This window comes from Palaemon carinicauda, chromosome 39, assembly GCF_036898095.1.
Source record: "Palaemon carinicauda isolate YSFRI2023 chromosome 39, ASM3689809v2, whole genome shotgun sequence".
NCBI classification, from domain to species: Eukaryota; Metazoa; Arthropoda; class Malacostraca; order Decapoda; family Palaemonidae; genus Palaemon; species Palaemon carinicauda.
In genome coordinates, this window is record NC_090763.1 from 61075144 (window position 1) to 61093647 (window position 18504).

General features: G+C 43.6%; 1 protein-coding gene across 2 annotated transcripts in view; it reads right to left on the bottom strand.

Moving 5' to 3' along the window:
* Mocs2B (Molybdenum cofactor synthesis 2B) overlaps window positions 1-18504 on the bottom strand; it is a 148116-nt gene that overhangs the window by 31592 nt on the left and 98020 nt on the right. For both annotated transcript variants that reach the window (XM_068362975.1, XM_068362976.1), the window contains exons 7-9: window positions 11410-11575; window positions 7565-7645; window positions 4565-4705 (exon numbers count right to left, since the gene is read on the bottom strand). In XM_068362975.1, coding sequence (XP_068219076.1) covers window positions 4565-4705; window positions 7565-7645; window positions 11410-11575 — 388 coding nt within the window. The remainder of the gene's footprint in view (window positions 1-4564; window positions 4706-7564; window positions 7646-11409; window positions 11576-18504) is intronic.

Here is an 18504-nt window from a genome sequence, read left to right on the forward strand (position 1 = left end):
CAAGTCATCCAAAGACTCTTGCACACGTCCTTGTGGAGGGTCCATTCTGTAGGGATCACCTGACCTCTCCGACTGAGACAGTCCGCCAAGACGTTCAATTTCCCTTGGACGAACCTCGTCAACAGTGAGATGCCACGATCTTTTGACCAGATGAGGAGGTCCCTTGCGATGACGACCAGAGTGTGGGAGTGAGTGCCTCCTTGCTTGGAGATGTACGCTAAGGCTGTGGTGTTGTCCGCATTCACTTCTACCACCTTGTTTCGAAGAAGACTCTCGAAACTCGTCAAGGCCAAGTGAACAGCCAACAGCTCCTTGCAGTTGATGTGAAGGCTCCTCTGATCTGTCGTCCAAAGACCCGAACATTCCAGACCGTCCAGAGTCGCTCCCCAACCCAAATCCGACGCGTCTGAAAATAACACATGGTTTGGGTTCTTGACTGCCAGGGACAGACCCTCTCGAAGACCTATATTGCTGTCCCACCAGCTCAGGCACGTCTTTACTGGTTTGGAGATCGGGATCGAGACCGCCTCCAAAGTCTTGTTCTTGTTCCAATGGGAGTCTAGATGGAACTGGAGAGGGCGAAGGTGAAGTCTCCCTAGAGAGATAAATTGTTCCAGGGATGACAGCGTCCCTAGGAGGCTCATCCAACTTCTCACAGAGCAATGGTCTTTCCTCAGCATGAGGCGGACTTTGAGCAAGGCTTGCTCTATCCTGGTGGCAGACGGAAAAGCCCGAAAAGCTAGACTGTGAATCTCCATCCCCAAATAGAGAATCGTTTGGGAGGGAGTCAGCTGAGACTTCTCTATGTTCACCAACAGTCCCAACTCCTTTGCAAGATCCAACGTCCATTGAAGGTCCTGCAGACAGCGATGACGGGACGACGCTCTGAGCAGCCAGTCGTCCAGGTACAGGGAGGCTCGAATCCCCGATAAATGTAGAAATTTTGCCACATTTCTCATGAGCCTCGTAAAAACAAGAGGAGCAGGGCTGAGGCCGAAGCACAGTGCTCGGAATTGGTACACCACATTCCTGTATACAAACCTCAGATATGGTTGAGAATCCGGGTGTATAGGAATGTGGAAGTACGCATCCTGCAGGTCGAGAGAGACCATCCAGTCTCCCTCTCTGACCGCTGCTAGAACGGATTTGGTGGTCTCCATCGTAAATTTTGTTTTGACAACAAAAACGTTGAGCGCACTGACATCCAGCACCGGCCTCCAACCTCCTGTGAGCTTTGGTACTAGGAAGAGACGGTTGTAAAACCCCGGTGATTGAAGGTCCGAGACTTTCACCACCGCACCCTTCTCTAGCAACTGAGACACCTGCAGATGTAATGCCTGCCTCTTTGACTCCTCTCGATACCTGGGAGAGAGGTCTAAAGGGACTTTTACTAGAGGAGGTCTCCGTACAAAAGGTATTTTGTACCCCTCCTTTAGCAACAAAACAGACTCCCGGTCTGCACCCCTCTTCTCCCAGGCCTGCCAGAAGTTGTTCAGTCTGGCCCCTACCGCTGTCTGAGGACGTGGGCAGTCAGACTCTGCCACGGGAGGACTTAGATCCTCTCCTCTTGCCTCTCTTACTATCGGCACGAGCGCCTCCCTTACTGGGAGCTCTGCCACGAAAGGGCGGGATAAACCTTGTTGCTGGAGTATCGAGCTTAGGTCTAACGACATAAGATGATGAAGGAGCAGCCTTACGCGCTGACGTAGCCATCAAGTCGTGGGTATCCTTCTGCACCAGAGAAGCTGCGATATCCTTAATCAACTGCTGAGGGAACAAGGCAGATGACAACGGAGCAAAGAGAAGCTCTGACCTTTGACAGGGAGTTACTCCTGCAGAAAGGAACGAACAAAGAGTCTCCCTCTTCTTAAGGACTCCTGCCGTAAAGGTAGCAGCGAGCTCATTAGAGCCATCACGGATAGCTTTGTCCATGCAGGACATAATTAGCACGGATACATCACGGTCGGCCGAAGAGATCTTCCTGCTCAAGGCTCCCAGCAACCAATCCAAGAAGTTAAAAACTTCGAAGGCCCTATAAACCCCTTTGAGGAGATGATCAAGGTCCGAAGAGGACCAGCAAACTTTTGAGCGTCTCATGGCCAGGCGACGGGGAGAGTCTACGAGGCTTGAGAAGTCTCCCTGGGCAGAGGCAGGAACTCCCAAGCCGAGAACTTCTCCCGTGTCATACCAGACGCTCGCTCTAGAAGCCAGTTTAAAAGGGGGGAAAGCAAAGGCCGTCTTCCCCAAACTCCTCCTGGTGATCAACCAGTCGCCTAGTAAACGGAAAGCTCTCTTAGAAGAGCGAGAGAGCACTAGCTTAGTAAACGACGGCGTCGAAGCAGCTAGGCCTAGCGTAAACTCTGATGGAGGCGAACGAGGAGCAGCAGTCACAAAATGGTCAGGAAACAGTTCCTTAAAAATCAGCATGATCTTTTTAAAATCAAGAGAGGGCTGAGCAACTCTAGGCTCCTCTCCATCTGACAAAGTCCCCAAAGGCATATCAGTTGGAAGGGGATCAGCGACTTCCTCATCCGACGGAACTTCGTCCGACAACTGCCGAGTCTCATGATACGGAGAGACATGCCGAGGAGGCAACGCTTGACAGGCAATGTCAACAAGCAACGGAGCAGCAGCAGCAGAAGAGGAAACGACGTCACGTCGCTGCTGAAAGGACTGAGAGTCTTGTGACTGACCAACAACAACAGCTGAAGTTGATTGTCGCTCGACATCACGTCGGACCTGCATTGACTGCAGAGTCTGAGCAGGCAAAACAACTTCCGACTGCGGTGACAGACGCTCAACGTCACGTCGAGGCAACGGAGCCGGTCGGCGAACGTCAGTGCGGGGCTGCGGCGGCAGCAGCTGAACGTCAGTCTGAGACTGTAGCAAAGGGGGATCCATGTCACGTGACTGACGTGAATGACTAGGCACACGACTAGCATCGCGTTTCAAAGCACTAGAAACGTTAGCACTAACGTCAAACGGACGAGAAAACACTCGTTTAGGCGGCTGAAGGCCAGAGTCACATTCAGCGCACTGGCGACCCGCAAGCAAAGGATCATCGTGAACCTGATCAAAGTCATACTCTTCCATAAGGGAGGCAAGCTTAGACTGCATGTCCCGGAGGACAACCCACTTCGGATCAACGGGAGTCGGAACGGGCCGTGACGTCGGTAACGTCTGCGTTGGCAAAACATTGCCTCTACCGAGACCCTCGGACCCCGTGTTACGCTTTCGCTTAACAGGCGAACAAGTCATCCGATGACTGCAAATGGTCAGAGCTGCTCCAATGGCTACAGCCAGGACGCTGGACCTGTCCTGAAGGGACTGACTTTCGCTTTAAGGGTCTAGATACCTTGCGCCAAGGTTTCTTATGCGATAAGTCTTCGGAGGACGAGGAGAACTTAGTCTCACCCGTCTTATGGTAAGGACGATCTTGACGAGAAACGTCTGATACCAAAGAGGGAACGTCTGTACGTTGGTTTACACCTCTCGCCCCCTTAAGTCCTACGACATTACTTCTCCCTGGTGCAGGGGAGCCTGAAAGAGGTCTCGGACTAGGGGGAGCGACAAGCACGAACAGACGAACTCTCGGTCGCAACACTAAACACATTTTGCGCACTTATCACTTTATCACTTAGATTTTCTGTTTTACCACTCTGACATTTCAACAACTTAACATCTGACATAAGTTGGTTTCTGTCCGATGCTAAGGACTCAACTTTTTCGCCTAAAGCTTGAATCGCTAAAAACATATCCCGCATGGACGGTTCATGAGTGCTAGTAGGGGGTTCAGGAACAACTACTACAGGGGAAGGATTAGGTTCAGGGGCATGGGAGGAGGAAAATTCCAAAGATCTAGAGGAGCTTCTCCTCACCCTATCTCTCTCAAGCTTACGAGTATATTTTTCATACTCAAGCCATTCGAATTCCGACAAGACCACGCACTCCTCACACCGATCTCCTAATTGGCAGGATTTACCCCGGCACTTAGAACAAACAGTATGAGGGTCGATAGAGGCCTTGGGAAGACGTTTGTTACAATCCCTCGCACACTTGCGATATACAGGAGAAGGGTCAGCCATTTTGAACAATCAGAGAAAATCCAAGTCAAAACCAAATTCATCAACAATAAACACCAGCCAAAAAAAGGGTTTCAAGAGTTTAATTGAAGAAACACACCATCACAGCGAAAGCCAATAAACAACCAAAACAAAGTACTTCACCAATTCGGTCGAAAACTCGAGGTCTAAAGCGAGCGGAACCAACTTGTCGACAAGACCGACAGAGAAGAACTGGAGAGATTGACAAGTATATGCGGTATCTGGCCGATAGTCGGCGCTGGTGGGCACACCCGCAACCTTCATGGCGATCGCTCGCGAGTTTTTGGAATCTGTCGAGCCGTCGGAGACGTCAGCTATTATATATTCACCGGCTAAGTTTAATATTTAAAAATACATATATACTATAAAATGTAAAAGTATTCATATATCGATTAGTGGTAGTATTTGCATTCAAATAAATGATGAGCTAAGGACTAATCAAAGAAATATAAATCTCTTACCTGGAGGTAAATATTCCTCTTGTAATTTTTTTATCGATTCCACTTTACAATGCACTCCACTAGTAGCACTTGTAGTTACTCCATTACCTCTCTCAACTGATCCTTCTCTGCTACTATTATTACTACTGTGTGTACTTTTTCCTGAAATTATAATTTTTTTAATTCAATCCTTAATAACATGTAAAACAGCATACAGTAAACAAGTCAACAAATGAAATATCAAAATTACTGTACAGTATTTCAATATTACATAGTAAGCAAGCTAAATATTGTATCTACTAATAAAGCTCATTAGGATTAAGTCTAAGCAAGAGCGATTACAATTCAGTACAGTACACAAGTAATTAATCAATTAACTTTCAATACCGGTTTATAATTGAATATGTTTCTAAACTACCTTATCATATCTAATATTTTGGTATATAAAAGCAATAGCCTTTCTAAGATTTGTAGAAGTGGCTTTCAAGTTGGATATTCCTCCAATTCCTTGCTGTCAGCCAGTTTTACGTTTTGGTCTTTAAAAGATATATTTAGCTGCCCAAATTTTTTCACTAGTTAGAACTAGGAAAGTGCAGACCAAAATGAGCTTCTAAGAACATACTTTTCATCAACCAAAGCCATTTAGCTATCAGGATGAAATCTGTGACCTCAATTGGGCCTCAGACTCTTAACATCATGCCATTGGTTATGCAATTTTTTTTTTTTTTTTTACTAATTGTTGAGGTTTTATATACCAAATAATTTGAAGAAAGTTGAGGGAGGCTGTGGTATTATCAAAGATTAAATTGACAATCATTCTATACTGATAAGAATTAGCCCTTTGAGTGCCACCCCCTCACCCAAATATTTGGAACTAAGCACCAATGCCATTTCTTGGGACATTTTACTCACCTCATCTTAGCAAAGAAAATATTAAGGAAATAACTATAATTTTCTGTCAAATACCTGAATAAATTTCTTTTCCTTTGATATAAAATTTAACATACTTTATAACCATTTTATATACATAAATAAGAGAAAAAACTCGTGAAAGCTGGAGATAAAATACATCTACTGACGTGAAAGGGAGTGGAAATATTTTTAGAAACACATTAGGTCTGTGTCTTCTTCAAGTACACATAAATTTGGCTTATTGAGAAAGTCTTTCAAGATTTTTGGTGATCTACCTATTCTGAAGTGTTTTAATTCTACCATGTTTCGAGTGTTGTTCTCCTGTCTGGTCTTCAGCTGCTGATTTTCATCTCAATTTGTTGGACAGAAAATTTAGGTCTGTTAAATTTCTTATTCCTGTCTAGATATTAATCTTTGGCACCTTCGTTCAATTAGTTCATCATGCATGTTACATAAGATTTTTCGTAATTCTGACCATCCTTTACATGAGCTGTCTGGGAAGATCTGAATGTAAAGGATAGTCAGAATTATGAAAAATCTTGTGTAACATGCTTCTTTGTCTGGAAAAGATGCTGACAAAGAAGCATGTTACATAAGATTTTTCATAATTCTAACCATACTTTACATTCAGATCTTCCCAGACAGTTCATCCTGTTCGTTATACTAAGCATGGAGTTGATTCTAATAGTCAGGCCTTCTCCATCATGAGGCTCAATACTACAAAGTATTCTAGAAGTTTTATTCCAGCTGTGACCAAGTTGTGGAATGATCTTCCTAATCGGGTAGTTGAATCAGCAGAACTTCAAAAGTTTAAACTTGCAGCAAATGTTTTTATGTTGAACAGGCTGACGTAAGTCTTTTTACAGTCTACATATGAAATAAGTTTTAATGTTGTAAGTTTTTAAAATATTTTATTTTAATTTTTCATTCATTACTTCTTATATCTTTTATTTATTTTCATATTTCCTTTCCTTACAAGGGTTGTAGCTAGTAATAATAATAATAATAATAATAATAAAAGGCACTGAAAGTTAAAAGTTGTGGTTTTGAAATGTGGAAATGTGTGAAAAATTATCTCTCTCATGCTTTCCTTGAAAAAGTAGCAATAAAATACACAAAGTTTATACAGCATTTCCACTTTCATCAACTGACACTACTTTTCCCCTTCTCCTCTATAACTTTCAAACTTTGATCATAATCCTCTGACCATCTACTTGTAGAGCAGAAAATTGTATGAAAACCATTTTTCAAAAAATTAATGTACTAAATTGTATTTTATTTGAAACTTAATATAAAATGCATTGCTAATAAATTACTACTTTTATTTACAATAGTTATTCTTAACTAGTTTGTACAGATAACATATGTAAGTAAAAGGTGTATTTTCAATATTGTTTATCATTGATTTTATACTTACTTTGTTATTGATTTTGGGTGCATTTTAACAACCAACAACTGAGGAGTTTTTGTCAAATTATCTACCTTCACCACTATTAAGAATACTGTATGTATATCTATTTGTACTAAACTAAAACACAAAGATATTGTTCTGTCCCTTGCCTCTGTCACTCATGAGCAACCTTAAAAAATGGTGATTACTGCCATTTAAGAGGATATCTTAAGCAGACCAATATTTCTAAAGATTAGCACAGGAGATTCCATGAAATCACCTATGGTAAGGTGATTAAAAGATGCTATTGCTCTTGGTGGTGTATCTGCATTTAGCACTGACTACCTTTCAGGTGTTACATAGTCAGGATTTGCATTGGTGATAAAAAAAAAAAACTGCTAAAACCTCATGCTCCTAGTACAAGATAGTGTTTACTTAGACCAAAGCTGTAAACTGAGACAGGGTGATGCAAGAGGGTTGGGTTTATACAAAGGTAGAAAGGAATTTGTAATCCTCATGAACTATTTTTAGTTGTGCATTTAAATTATGACGTGTTTACTGTAAACAGTAACTGTGACTCATATTCCGTACACCTTCAATTTACAGTTATGTAACAGGGAGATCGAGAAGAATTTTACCATGCATGAAGTCATGTTACTCTTAATTCATTATTTTCATAACAATCAATGTACAGTCATAGGAATTAGGCTGAGACTTACCTTGCTTGATAGCATTTATGTTTACTGAACCAGGATCTTTGCCCCGTGTCTGAGGTCCCCATTCATTTACAACGCGGGTCACTAAAAAGACACAAGAATCAGTAAAATAACCAATCTTAATAAGTAATTTTTATTCTTCCTAGCTGTACAAACCTGAATCCTTAGAAATAGGGTATGACTTCAGCTGAACTGGAATGGCTGCTGAATTTTTTAATGAAAGGTAGAGAGTGAAGGCTACTAGGTCTTTTCTTCACTTTAGACCTATGTCTCAGGATTGGGAAGGTTGTTTGAGGAGTATACAGTATGCGCATACAAATCTGTCATCCTCTATAATAGGAAGATTAGTTTCTTAGAGAGAGGAAGTCACCCTAAAGCCAAAATTATTGTTTTTTTTTTTTTCTTTCCTGGAATATGAGCCTCTCTGATCCTGTACAGAAGCATAGGAGATGACTCCAGGAACCTCCTATCAGCCTACATAGGGATGTGTAGGATGATAAGACCTGCCTGTACTTGGTTATATACCTGGTAATCTGTCAATGAAGGAATCTTTCTCCCCAAAAAGGGAATGAAATACATAGCATATGATGACCAATGGATAGAGGAGAACTATAACTTACAGATTTAGTCTAATAAGAATGACGCTCAAAAGTGTATCTTACCAGCATTGATATTTGATCCTGCATGTAATGATACAACCATTCCAGCTAAAAGTAAGGGGATGGAAAGAAGAACCAGTCGCTCTAACTTTCATCTTGAGTCACACTGACACGTTATTATAGACAGTGAGCTTTCTGTCCCATGTAGAAGCTAAGCTGACTACACAACTTAGCAGCCACCAGAGGACAAGTACAAAAGTATTGAGGGACTTGGACATTCTCCCTAAAATGGAAGACTGACGGATGTTTGGTGCTTTCATAACCTAACTGACTGCAAAATTCTTTTGTAAATCCAAGGTTGAACTGATATAGCAATCTTTGTGAACTCTCATCCAAGCTGGTACCTCAACTCACCGAATGTTCAAGGTGTATACTCTATTGATTGTCTCACAAGGCCAGATATGGATTATGTTCTTCGAAACCCCTTTCTTTGTTCATCCAGTTCTAAGGAAGAGCCATTAACAATCTGGCTTCATGTGTCGAGTCCTCATCAGATAGAACTTCAAGCCCTCAAGGGATGCAAAAGCATCTCCTCTTGATTATCACCTGCAGCTTCATATACGGAGGGGATGGAGAAGGCCTCACACCTGAGGTTATGTGCCCATGAGTTCTGTATTTTAGCCATAAATTCAGGCATAAAACTAATGGAGACTTCCAACCATCAGCATGGGTAGCGTAATTACATAAGAGAGTCTTTGCAACTCGCCTACTCTTTTCGCCGATGCTAAGCCTAGAAAAAAGACAGTCTTGAGAGTCACATGTCTGTCTGACAAACTTCTCAAAAGATCATTTGGGGTACACTTACAAGACTTGAGGATACGGCTCAAGTCACAATCCAGGGACCTAGGGTCCTGAGGGGAGCAATAATATTTGAAGCTTCTCACAACTTCCTGGAGTTGGGGATCACTGATACTGCTGGCCCTGAGATCACTTACTGACTCAAAAATAACATCGAGGGCCTACCTGTAAGATGCAAAGAAGGCCAAACCTTCCTTAGGTCAAACTCATTGTTGACAGTCTGCAACGAAGAGCCTCCAACACCAACCCTGAACAAACTCCTTGATATAGATTCAAGTTCGCTCTGATCCTTAAGCATTCTCTACTGGACCAAGCCAACATTATACACAGTACCCAGAAGCTTTAACAATCGGCAAACACAATGGCATTTTCTTGGCTAGAAGAAAACTTGACCTTCCTACTCAAAATATATATCCGCCCTAACGGGAGGCCACAATCTACACTCTGCATATGGGGATAACCAATCAATTATAGTCCTAAAAGCACAGAGCGAGTGTGGATCTATCGCCGGTTTAGCCGTATACCACTGAGTGTCCATCTTTCCACACGCAAACAAAATCCTGCTTAGTTTCATTAGCCTACTGGCTAGTACAGTGGTAATGAGTTCGCCTTGCATTCTCATGGCAGCAGCTTAATCCCAGCCTAGGAATGTGAGTATAAGATGTTTACTTTGGAGGTTATTACTGTGGTTGGGCACTTAGTGGGAGGTTAGGCTTGCCAAGCTCACATTGTGGTGTGCATCTCTTCACATAATGCTGGAACTGAAACCATATACCTTCAACATGAAGCCAAAATCAACCATTTAAACTAAAAAACAGGAGAAAAGGATTCAACATCTTTGGATAGAATGCAACAGAACGTCTGTACTCATTGCAGCTTAAGGAACAAGTGAAGAGTCTTTGACAGGAGAATAGGCAGGGGCACTCGCCCACACACCACCTGTTATTAATTGACTTTTTAAAAATTTCAATAGCCATCCCAGCTCTATTAAAGATATCAACTATTTCAAAGGTACGAATATGTGTAAGAGCAAATACAGTCAAGTATACAAAACTATACTTATAATTTTTACACTCAACAGCTTAAGAGTAGAACAGCCCATTAAAAGACATACATATATATAAGAGAGGATAATGATGTTGCCAGTAAATGATTTTTTATATTGCTATTACAGTACTGTACAGTATATTCACTACTGTAGCGCATTTTATATTTGATGTACAATTACATTTCTAAAGCAAATATTTACAAGTGTAAAAATTAGAAAAATACCTTGGAAATTAAATCGCCTATCATTTGCGGAATTCTGCAACTGCGGGGGTGGGAGGATATCTAACTCTTTCTAAATCAACAATCTGCACAATTTCCAAAAATAAAGAAACCATTAAAGAAGTTAATGTAATAACAGGAACTTTATCTCTAACTAAATAAAGAAGCAAGACCATTGACAAAGTTGAAAAATTGCTATTAATTTGGATCAACAAAAAGCAGTTGACATAAGCCTGTGAAAGATAGGGAAAGTGGGGACTTGAGATTAAGCCGCTTTCCTACTCAAGAAAGTGATACATCTAAAGGGAAGCTCAATTTTCAATAATTTCTTTATTCTATTAAAAATTACTTTATTTCTCTTCTTTATGGTATGCTTTTATGTGCTATTCTGTATTTCAATGTTAACAACTTTGTAAAAACAACCTATAGTAAGAGCATCCTAATGCTATTTCCATTTATTTAGGGGGAAAATTGATTTAGTGTTCAAACATAGATTTGAAATGAATTACGTTCAATCTCTGATGTGTCACTATAATGAAATAGAAAATATATAAAAGAATATAAAGAGAAATTATCACATAATCACTGAGCCCCCAAAACCTCTAGAGGCATTTGCATATACAATAAGCAACTTGTTTATTTTCAAAAGAAAAATTACATGGTGAAATTGCGAAGTCCAAAAGCAAATTGTGGAATGAGGAGTACTATACGTCTCTATCTTCAGCCCCAAAGAGGATATTGTATTTAGAAAAAAAAAATCTCGCTCATCACCCTTTTTGACCTAAACCTAGAGTGAGCTGAATTCATTTAAAAAGAAAAAAAAATGGAATACTGATAGTAAAATGGATGGGGAATTTTTTATCTTTGTATCTGTTATTCCTTTGGGATGATGTATTTCTAAACATTTATTTGCCTTCAGTTAGTAAAAAATCCTATTCGAACTTTGCCAATAACCTTATATAAATTTGGTTATTCTGGCAAGCATCAAATGGCACATATATAATCTTAAAGAAAGCTTGAGAGAAATTTAAATTAATGATCAAAGGATGAAAATATAGTAAAAAGAAAAACTACATACAGTATACTGTACATGTTTCACTTAGAAATCACACTTCTACTTACATTTCAAATGGCTATTTGAATCTTTTGATCTTAATACAACAGCAGAAGTTCGGGCACAAGAATTCTGAGATGTCACAGTTCCAGCCAAAGTACAAAATTCTTGTACGTTAAAAACATCTATTTCTTGTCTCTTATGCTTTTGAAATGCTTTAATTCTTCGGTTGAGCTGAAATATAATAAAATTTGCTTCATATCCTAATCAGTTTTTCAATGTTCTAAAGGAAAAGCATTTCAAATTACCAAGAATTAAATGTAAAATATTCCTTATCTATAAACTACTAAATAGTTCCATTTAGTGAAACATGGGAGGAACTGCAAAAGATGATAGAAGGTTTGAATAGAGAAAGCAGAAATGTAGGACTGAAAATGAATGAGTAAAACTAATGTAATGTTCAATGAAAATGCAGACAATAAAAAGGGTTATGGACGAACCTCTAGAGATTGTTAATGAATATACGTACTTAGGATAGGCAGTAAATGTTTCCCCAAGGCATGAGACCAAAATTAAAATAAAGATAAGCATGAGATGTTGAGCTTTTGATAAACCGTATGAGATTACGCAAGAAAATTGCCACTTTCTAAAAAGAAAAGTATCTAATCAGATGGCCCTACCAGTATTAACTTATATATCAGAAACTTGGAGCCTTACTAAAGCCTTAAAACACAAGTTAGTTAAAACTCAAAGACCTATGGAAACAATAATGATGGAATTAACAGTGACATAGATACAAGAGCAAACTAAATTAGAGAATATTCTAACTAGAAGTAAAGAAAAATGTTATTTTTATTAGTAAAATAAATTTTTGAATATACTTACCCGATAATCATGTAGCTGTCAACTCCGTTGCCCGACAGAATTCTATGGAGGGATACGCCAGCTATCACAATACTAGAAGGGGGTGTACTTACCAGCGCCACCTGTGGCCAGGTACTCAAGTACTTCTTGTTGACACCTCCTCAATTATTCCTCGGTCCACTGGTTCTCTATGGGGAGGAAGGGAGGGTCGATTAAATCATGATTATCGGGTAAGTATATTCAAAAATTTATTTTACTAATAAAAATAACATTTTTCAATATTAAACTTACCCGATAATCATGTAGCTGATTCACACCCAGGGGGGTGGGTGAAAACCAGTGTACAAGATTAAAGGATAGCTAAGTATCCCATATTTCATATAACAGTTATCTCAAATAACAATGAAATAATAAGTACCTGGTAAGGAAGTCGAATTGAACCGTTACTCTGCCTCTTTTTTAAGTTCGTCTTCCTTACTGAGCGCAGCGTTCCTCTTGGAGGCTGAATCAACCCAAAGGTGCCAAAGTATATGGGGTTGCAACCCCTACTAAAGGACCTCTACAAAACCTCTAACCCAGGCGCTTCTCAAGAATGAATAGACCACCCGCCAAATCAAAAGGATGCGGAAGGCTTCTTAGCCTACCGTAACAACCATAAAAACAACAATAAAAGCATTCAAGAGAAAGGTTAAAAAAGGTTATGGGATTAAGGGAATGTAGTGGCTGAGCCCTCACCTACTACTGCACTCGCTGCTACGAATGGTCCCAGGGTGTAGCAGTTCTCGTAAAGAGACTGGACATCTTTAAGATAAAATGATGCAAACACTGACTTGCTCCTCCAATAGGTTGCATCCATTATGCTCTGCAGAGAACGGTTTTTATTAAAGGCCATCGAAGTAGCTACGGCTCTTACTTCGTGGGTCCTTACCTTCAGCAATGCAAGGTCTTCCTCCTTTAAGTGAGAGTGGGCTTCTCTAATCAGAAGCCTTATATAATATGAAACCCCATTCTTGGACATGGGCCTCGAAGGTTTCTTGATGGCACACCATAAGGCTTCTGACTGTCCTCGAAGAGGTTTAGACCTCTTAAGATAAAATTTGAGAGCTCTGACAGGGCAAAGAACTCTCTCTAGTTCGTTACCTACCATGTTGGAGAGGCTAGGTATTTCGAACGATCTAGGCCAAGGACGTGAAGGAAGTTCGTTCTTTGCAAGGAATCCGAGCTGAAAAGAACATGTTGCAGATTCGGTCGTGAAAACAATGTTCTTGCTGAAGGCATGAACCTCACTGACTCTCTTAGCTGTTGCAAGGCAGACGAGAAAAAGAGTCTTGAGGGTAAGGTCCTTGAAGGAAGCTGACTGGAGAGGTTCGAACCTAGGAGACATAAGGAACCTTAAGACTACGTCTAGGTTCCAGCCTGGAGTGGATAGACGACGCTCTTTAGACGTCTCAAAAGACTTAAGAATGTCTTGAAGGTCCTTGTTGGCAGAAAGGTCCAAACCTCTGTGGCGGAGAACTGAAGCCAACATACTCCTATACCCTTTAATCGTAGGGGCTGAAAGGGATCTCTCATTCCTAAGATGTAGAAGGAAGTCAGCTATTTGGGTCACAGAGGTATTGGTAGAGGATATTGAATTGGCTCTACACCAGCTTCGGAAGACCTCCCACTTAGACTGGTAGACTCTACGAGTGGAAACCCTTCTCGCTCTGGCAATCGCACTGGCTGCCTCCTTCGAAAAGCCTCTAGCTCTAGCGAATCTTTCGACAGTCTGAAGGCAGTCAGCCGAAGAGCGTGGAGGTTTGGGTGCAACCTGTCTACAAGAGGTTGACGTAGAAGGTCCACTCTTAGAGGTAGAGTCCTGGGGATGTCGACTAGCCATTGAAGTACCTCTGTGTACCATTCTCTTGCAGGCCAAAGGGGAGCAACCAGCGTCAGCCGTGTCCCTTCGTGCGAGATGAATTTCTGCAGAACTTTGTTTATTATCTTGAACGGTGGGAATGCGTACAGGTCGAGATGGGACCAGTTCAGTAGAAAAGCATCCACATGAACTGCTGCAGGGTCTGGAACAGGGGAACAGTACAGCGGAAGTCTCTTGGTTATGGAGGTGGCAAACAGATCTATGGTAGGTTGACCCCACAAGGTCCAAAGTCTGTTGCACACACTCTTGTGGAGGGTCCATTCCGTGGGAATGACCTGATTCCTTCTGCTTAGGCGATCTGCTGAGACGTTCATATCGCCCTGAATGAACCTCGTGACCAGAGAGAGGTTTAGACCTCTTGACCAAATGAGGAGGTCCCTTGCGATCTCGTATAGGCTCCTCGAATGGGTCCCTCCTTGCTTGGAGATGTAAGCCAAGGCTGTGGTATTGTCTGAGTTCACCTCCACCACTTTGCCTAGCAGGAGGGACTTGAAGTTCAACAGGGCTAAATGAACTGCTAGTAGCTCCTTGCAGTTGATGTGGAGTAATCCCTGTTCTTCGTTCCACGTTCCCGAGCATTCCCGTCCGTTCAAAGTCGCACCCCAGCCCGAGTCCGATGCATCTGAGAAGAGATGAAGATTGGGGGTCTGAATAGCCAACGATAGACCCTCCCTGAGAAGGAGGTTGTGCTTCCACCATAGGAGAGTGGTCTTCATCTCTTGGGTGATTGGGATAGAGACTGCTTCGAGAGTCGAACCCTTGTCCCAATGAGCTGCAAGATGGAATTGAAGAGGGCGGAGGTGGAGTCTCCCTAGCTCGACGAACAGGGCCAGTGATGAAAGGGTCCCTGTGAGACTCATCCACTGTCTCACCGAGCAACTGCTCCTCTTCAGCATGCTCATGATGCACTCTAGGGCTTGGCTTATCCTGGGGGCCGATGGAAAAGCCCGAAAATCCTGACTCCGAATCTCCATTCCCAGGTACACAATGGATTGGGAGGGAATGAGTTGAGACTTTTCTATGTTGACTAATAGACCCAGTTCTCTGATTAAGTCTAAAGTCCAATTGAGATTCTCCAGACAGCGACGACTCGTGGAGGCTTTCAACAGCCAGTCGTCTAAGTAGAGGGAGGCTCTGATGTCCGATAAGTGTAGGAATTTTGCTATATTCCTCATCAGATGAGTAAAGACCATAGGAGCTGTGCTTAGGCCAAAACACAGGGCTTGGAATTGGTAGACAACCTTTCCGAAAACGAATCTCAGGAAATGTTGGGAGTCTGGATGAATAGGAACGTGAAAGTAGGCATCTTTCAAGTCCAACGAGACCATCCAGTCCTCCTGCCTGACCGCTGCTAAGACCGACTTCGTCGTCTCCATCGTGAACGTCTGCTTGGTGACATACGCGTTGAGCGCGCTGACGTCCAGCACCGGTCTCCAACCCCCTGTCTTCTTGGCCACAAGAAAGAGACGGTTGTAGAAGCCCGGGGATTGATGGTCCCGGACTATAACCACTGCCTTCTTCTGCACAAGTAGCGACACCTCCTGGTGCAATGCTAGCCTCTTGTCCTCTTCTTTGTAGTTGGGAGAGAGGTTGATGGGCGATGTGGTCAGAGGTGGTTTGAGGCAGAATGGAATCCTGTAACCGTTCCTCAGCCAACTGACAGACTGGGCGTCTGCACCTCTCTTCTCCCAGGCTCGCCAGAAGATCTTGAGTCTGGCTCCTACTGCTGTCTGGAGATGCGGAGAGTCAGTTTTTTCCTTTAGATGTCCTGGAGCCTTTCCTGGACTTGCTCCTGTAAGAGTCTGGACGGGAGCTTCCTCGGCTGGGGGCTCTACCACGAAAGGGCGGTATGAACCTCGTAGCAGGGGTATCAACCACTGGGGAGCGATAAGTCTTGGGGACTGAGGTAGCAACCTTAGACTTACGAGCCGATGAGGCTACAAGATCGTGTGTGTCCTTTTGTATCAGGGCAGCAGACAAGTCCTTAACCAGCTCTTCGGGGAAGAGGAACTTCGAGAGCGGAGCAAAAAGGAGTTGTGACCTTTGGCAAGGTGTAATGCTGGAGGAAAGGAAGGTACACAGCTGTTCCCTTTTCTTCAAAACCCCTGATACAAACATCGACGCAAGCTCACCCGATCCATCCCTAATGGCCTTATCCATGCAGGACATTAATAGCATGGCAGAATCTTTGTCCGCAGGAGAGGTCTTCTTGCTGAGGGCCCCCAGGCACCAGTCAAGAAAGTTGAACATCTCAAATGCTCTAAACAGTCCTTTCAGTAAGTGATCCAGGTCTGAGAAGGTCCAGCAAACCTTAGAACGCCTCATTGCAGTTCTCCGAGGCGAGTCTACCAGACTTGAGAAGTCAGCCTGGGCAGAGGCAGGTACTCCCAAGCCTGGTGCTTCTCCTGTGGCATACCAAACGCTCGCTTTCGAAGTGAGCTTAGTTGGCGGGAACATGAAAGAAGTTTTGCCAAGGTGTTGCTTAGTCTGCAGCCACTCCCCTAAGATCCTTAATGCTCTCTTAGAGGACCTTGCTAGGACTAGCTTAGTATAGGAGGACTTAGCTTGTTGTACGCCCAGCGAAAACTCAGATGGAGGAGAGCGGGGAATAGCAGAGACAAAGTGGTCTGGGTAAACCTCCCTAAGCAGAGCCAAGACCTTACGAAAGTCAATCGACTGTGGAGAAGGCTTGGATTCATCCACGTCTGACGAGGGATCCAGGTGTGCCTCCTCATCATCAGACGCCTCATCACCAGAGTGTAGCGAAGATATTGGACAAGAATGCTGAACAGCAGAGTCAGAACGAGTAGGAACAATATTAGTGGTTTCCTCTTCAAGTAACTGTTGAGGGAGAACCTGAGGCTCAGACTGCAAAGGCTGAATAACAGACAAAGCAGAAGGAAGGCGCATGGGTGGAGGAGGCTGACTCCTAGCATGAGAGGTTGAACCCAAGAGTTGCGCTTGCTGAGCGGTTGGTGGAAGCGGAGTAGCAAGTTCCTGTTCCTGTGGTGTGAGCGGAGCGTGATGAGGTTGAGGCTGCGCAGAACAAGGTAAATGTCTCGCAAGCTGAGGCTCCTGAGGCGCAAGGCCAAGGTGTAGTGGAGCTTGCCTTGTGGATGGTTGAGCTCGCTGCAGCGAGAGCTGAGGAGACTGACTCATGCACGGGAGAGGTTGTTGTACCTCAGCCGAGAGTTGCACCACAGGTGGAGCAGCAAGGGGAGGCGGAGGAAGAGAGGTATAATCCTCCTGATCCCATAGCAAAGGTTGCCTTAAAGAAGGCGGAGGCTGAACACCACTGGGAACAGCAAACTCAGACTGTGGTTCAACATCGTACGCCTGGCAGGTGGTACTGCGATCAGGCGGAGCAAGCGCAGGCGGAGCGAGCGTAGGCGGAGCGAACGCAGGCGGAGGGAGTGTAGGCGGAGGCGGAGGCGCAACACTCTCAGCCCGACACTCACGCATCAAGTCCGAAAGCTGTGCTTGCATGGACTGTAGTAGAGTCCACTTAGGGTCGGCAGAAACTACAGTAGGCTGAGGTAAAGCCTTAACAGTCGAGCTCTGTTGTGGCAGAACCTTACTCCTCTTGGGCGGAGTGCAGTCGACAGATGACTGCGGCGAGTCAGAGCTGAGCCAATGACTGCAACCTGGCTGAGCACTCGCGGACTGGACTCTGCGTTTAAGTGGTCTCGAGACCTGAGACCAACGTTTCTTCCCTGACAGATGATCAGCGGACGAGAAAAAGACGGGCTCAATCGTCTGCAGGTGGGAGTGACGGTCTTTGGAAGACACGCCCGCAACCACCGAGGATACTTCTGTACGCCTAACAAGGCCTGCCGAACCCTTATGCCCTTCGACATTGCTTCTCCCCTGGGCTTGGGAGCTTGCAAGAGGTCCCGGACTGGGAGGACGACTGGCTCGCACAGAAGTATCCTCACGCACCACACTGGCACTGACACTGCACTGACACTAGCACTCGTCACAGCACTGGCACTAATTCCACCCACTGCACTCTTGACCTTAAGTTCCTTAACTTCGGCCATCAGAGACTTATGGTCACTTACCACTGACTCTACTTTATCGCCTAAGGCCTGAATAGCACGCAAAACAACAGACATATCAGGCGGAGGGCAAACAGTAGGTTCGGGGGTAGCCACTACAGGGGTAGGAAAAGGTAGGGGATCATGAGGTGAGGAAAACAGTGAAGAGTGAGAAGAACTCCTCCTAACTCTACCTCTCTCTAACTTAGTTGAATATTTTAAAAGACGGACAAATTCCAGTTCCGAAAGTCCGGCGCATTCCTCACATCGATTTTCTAACTGACAGGGTCTGTCCCTACAGTCAGAACAAGCGGTGTGAGGATCTACCGAGGCCTTCGGAATAC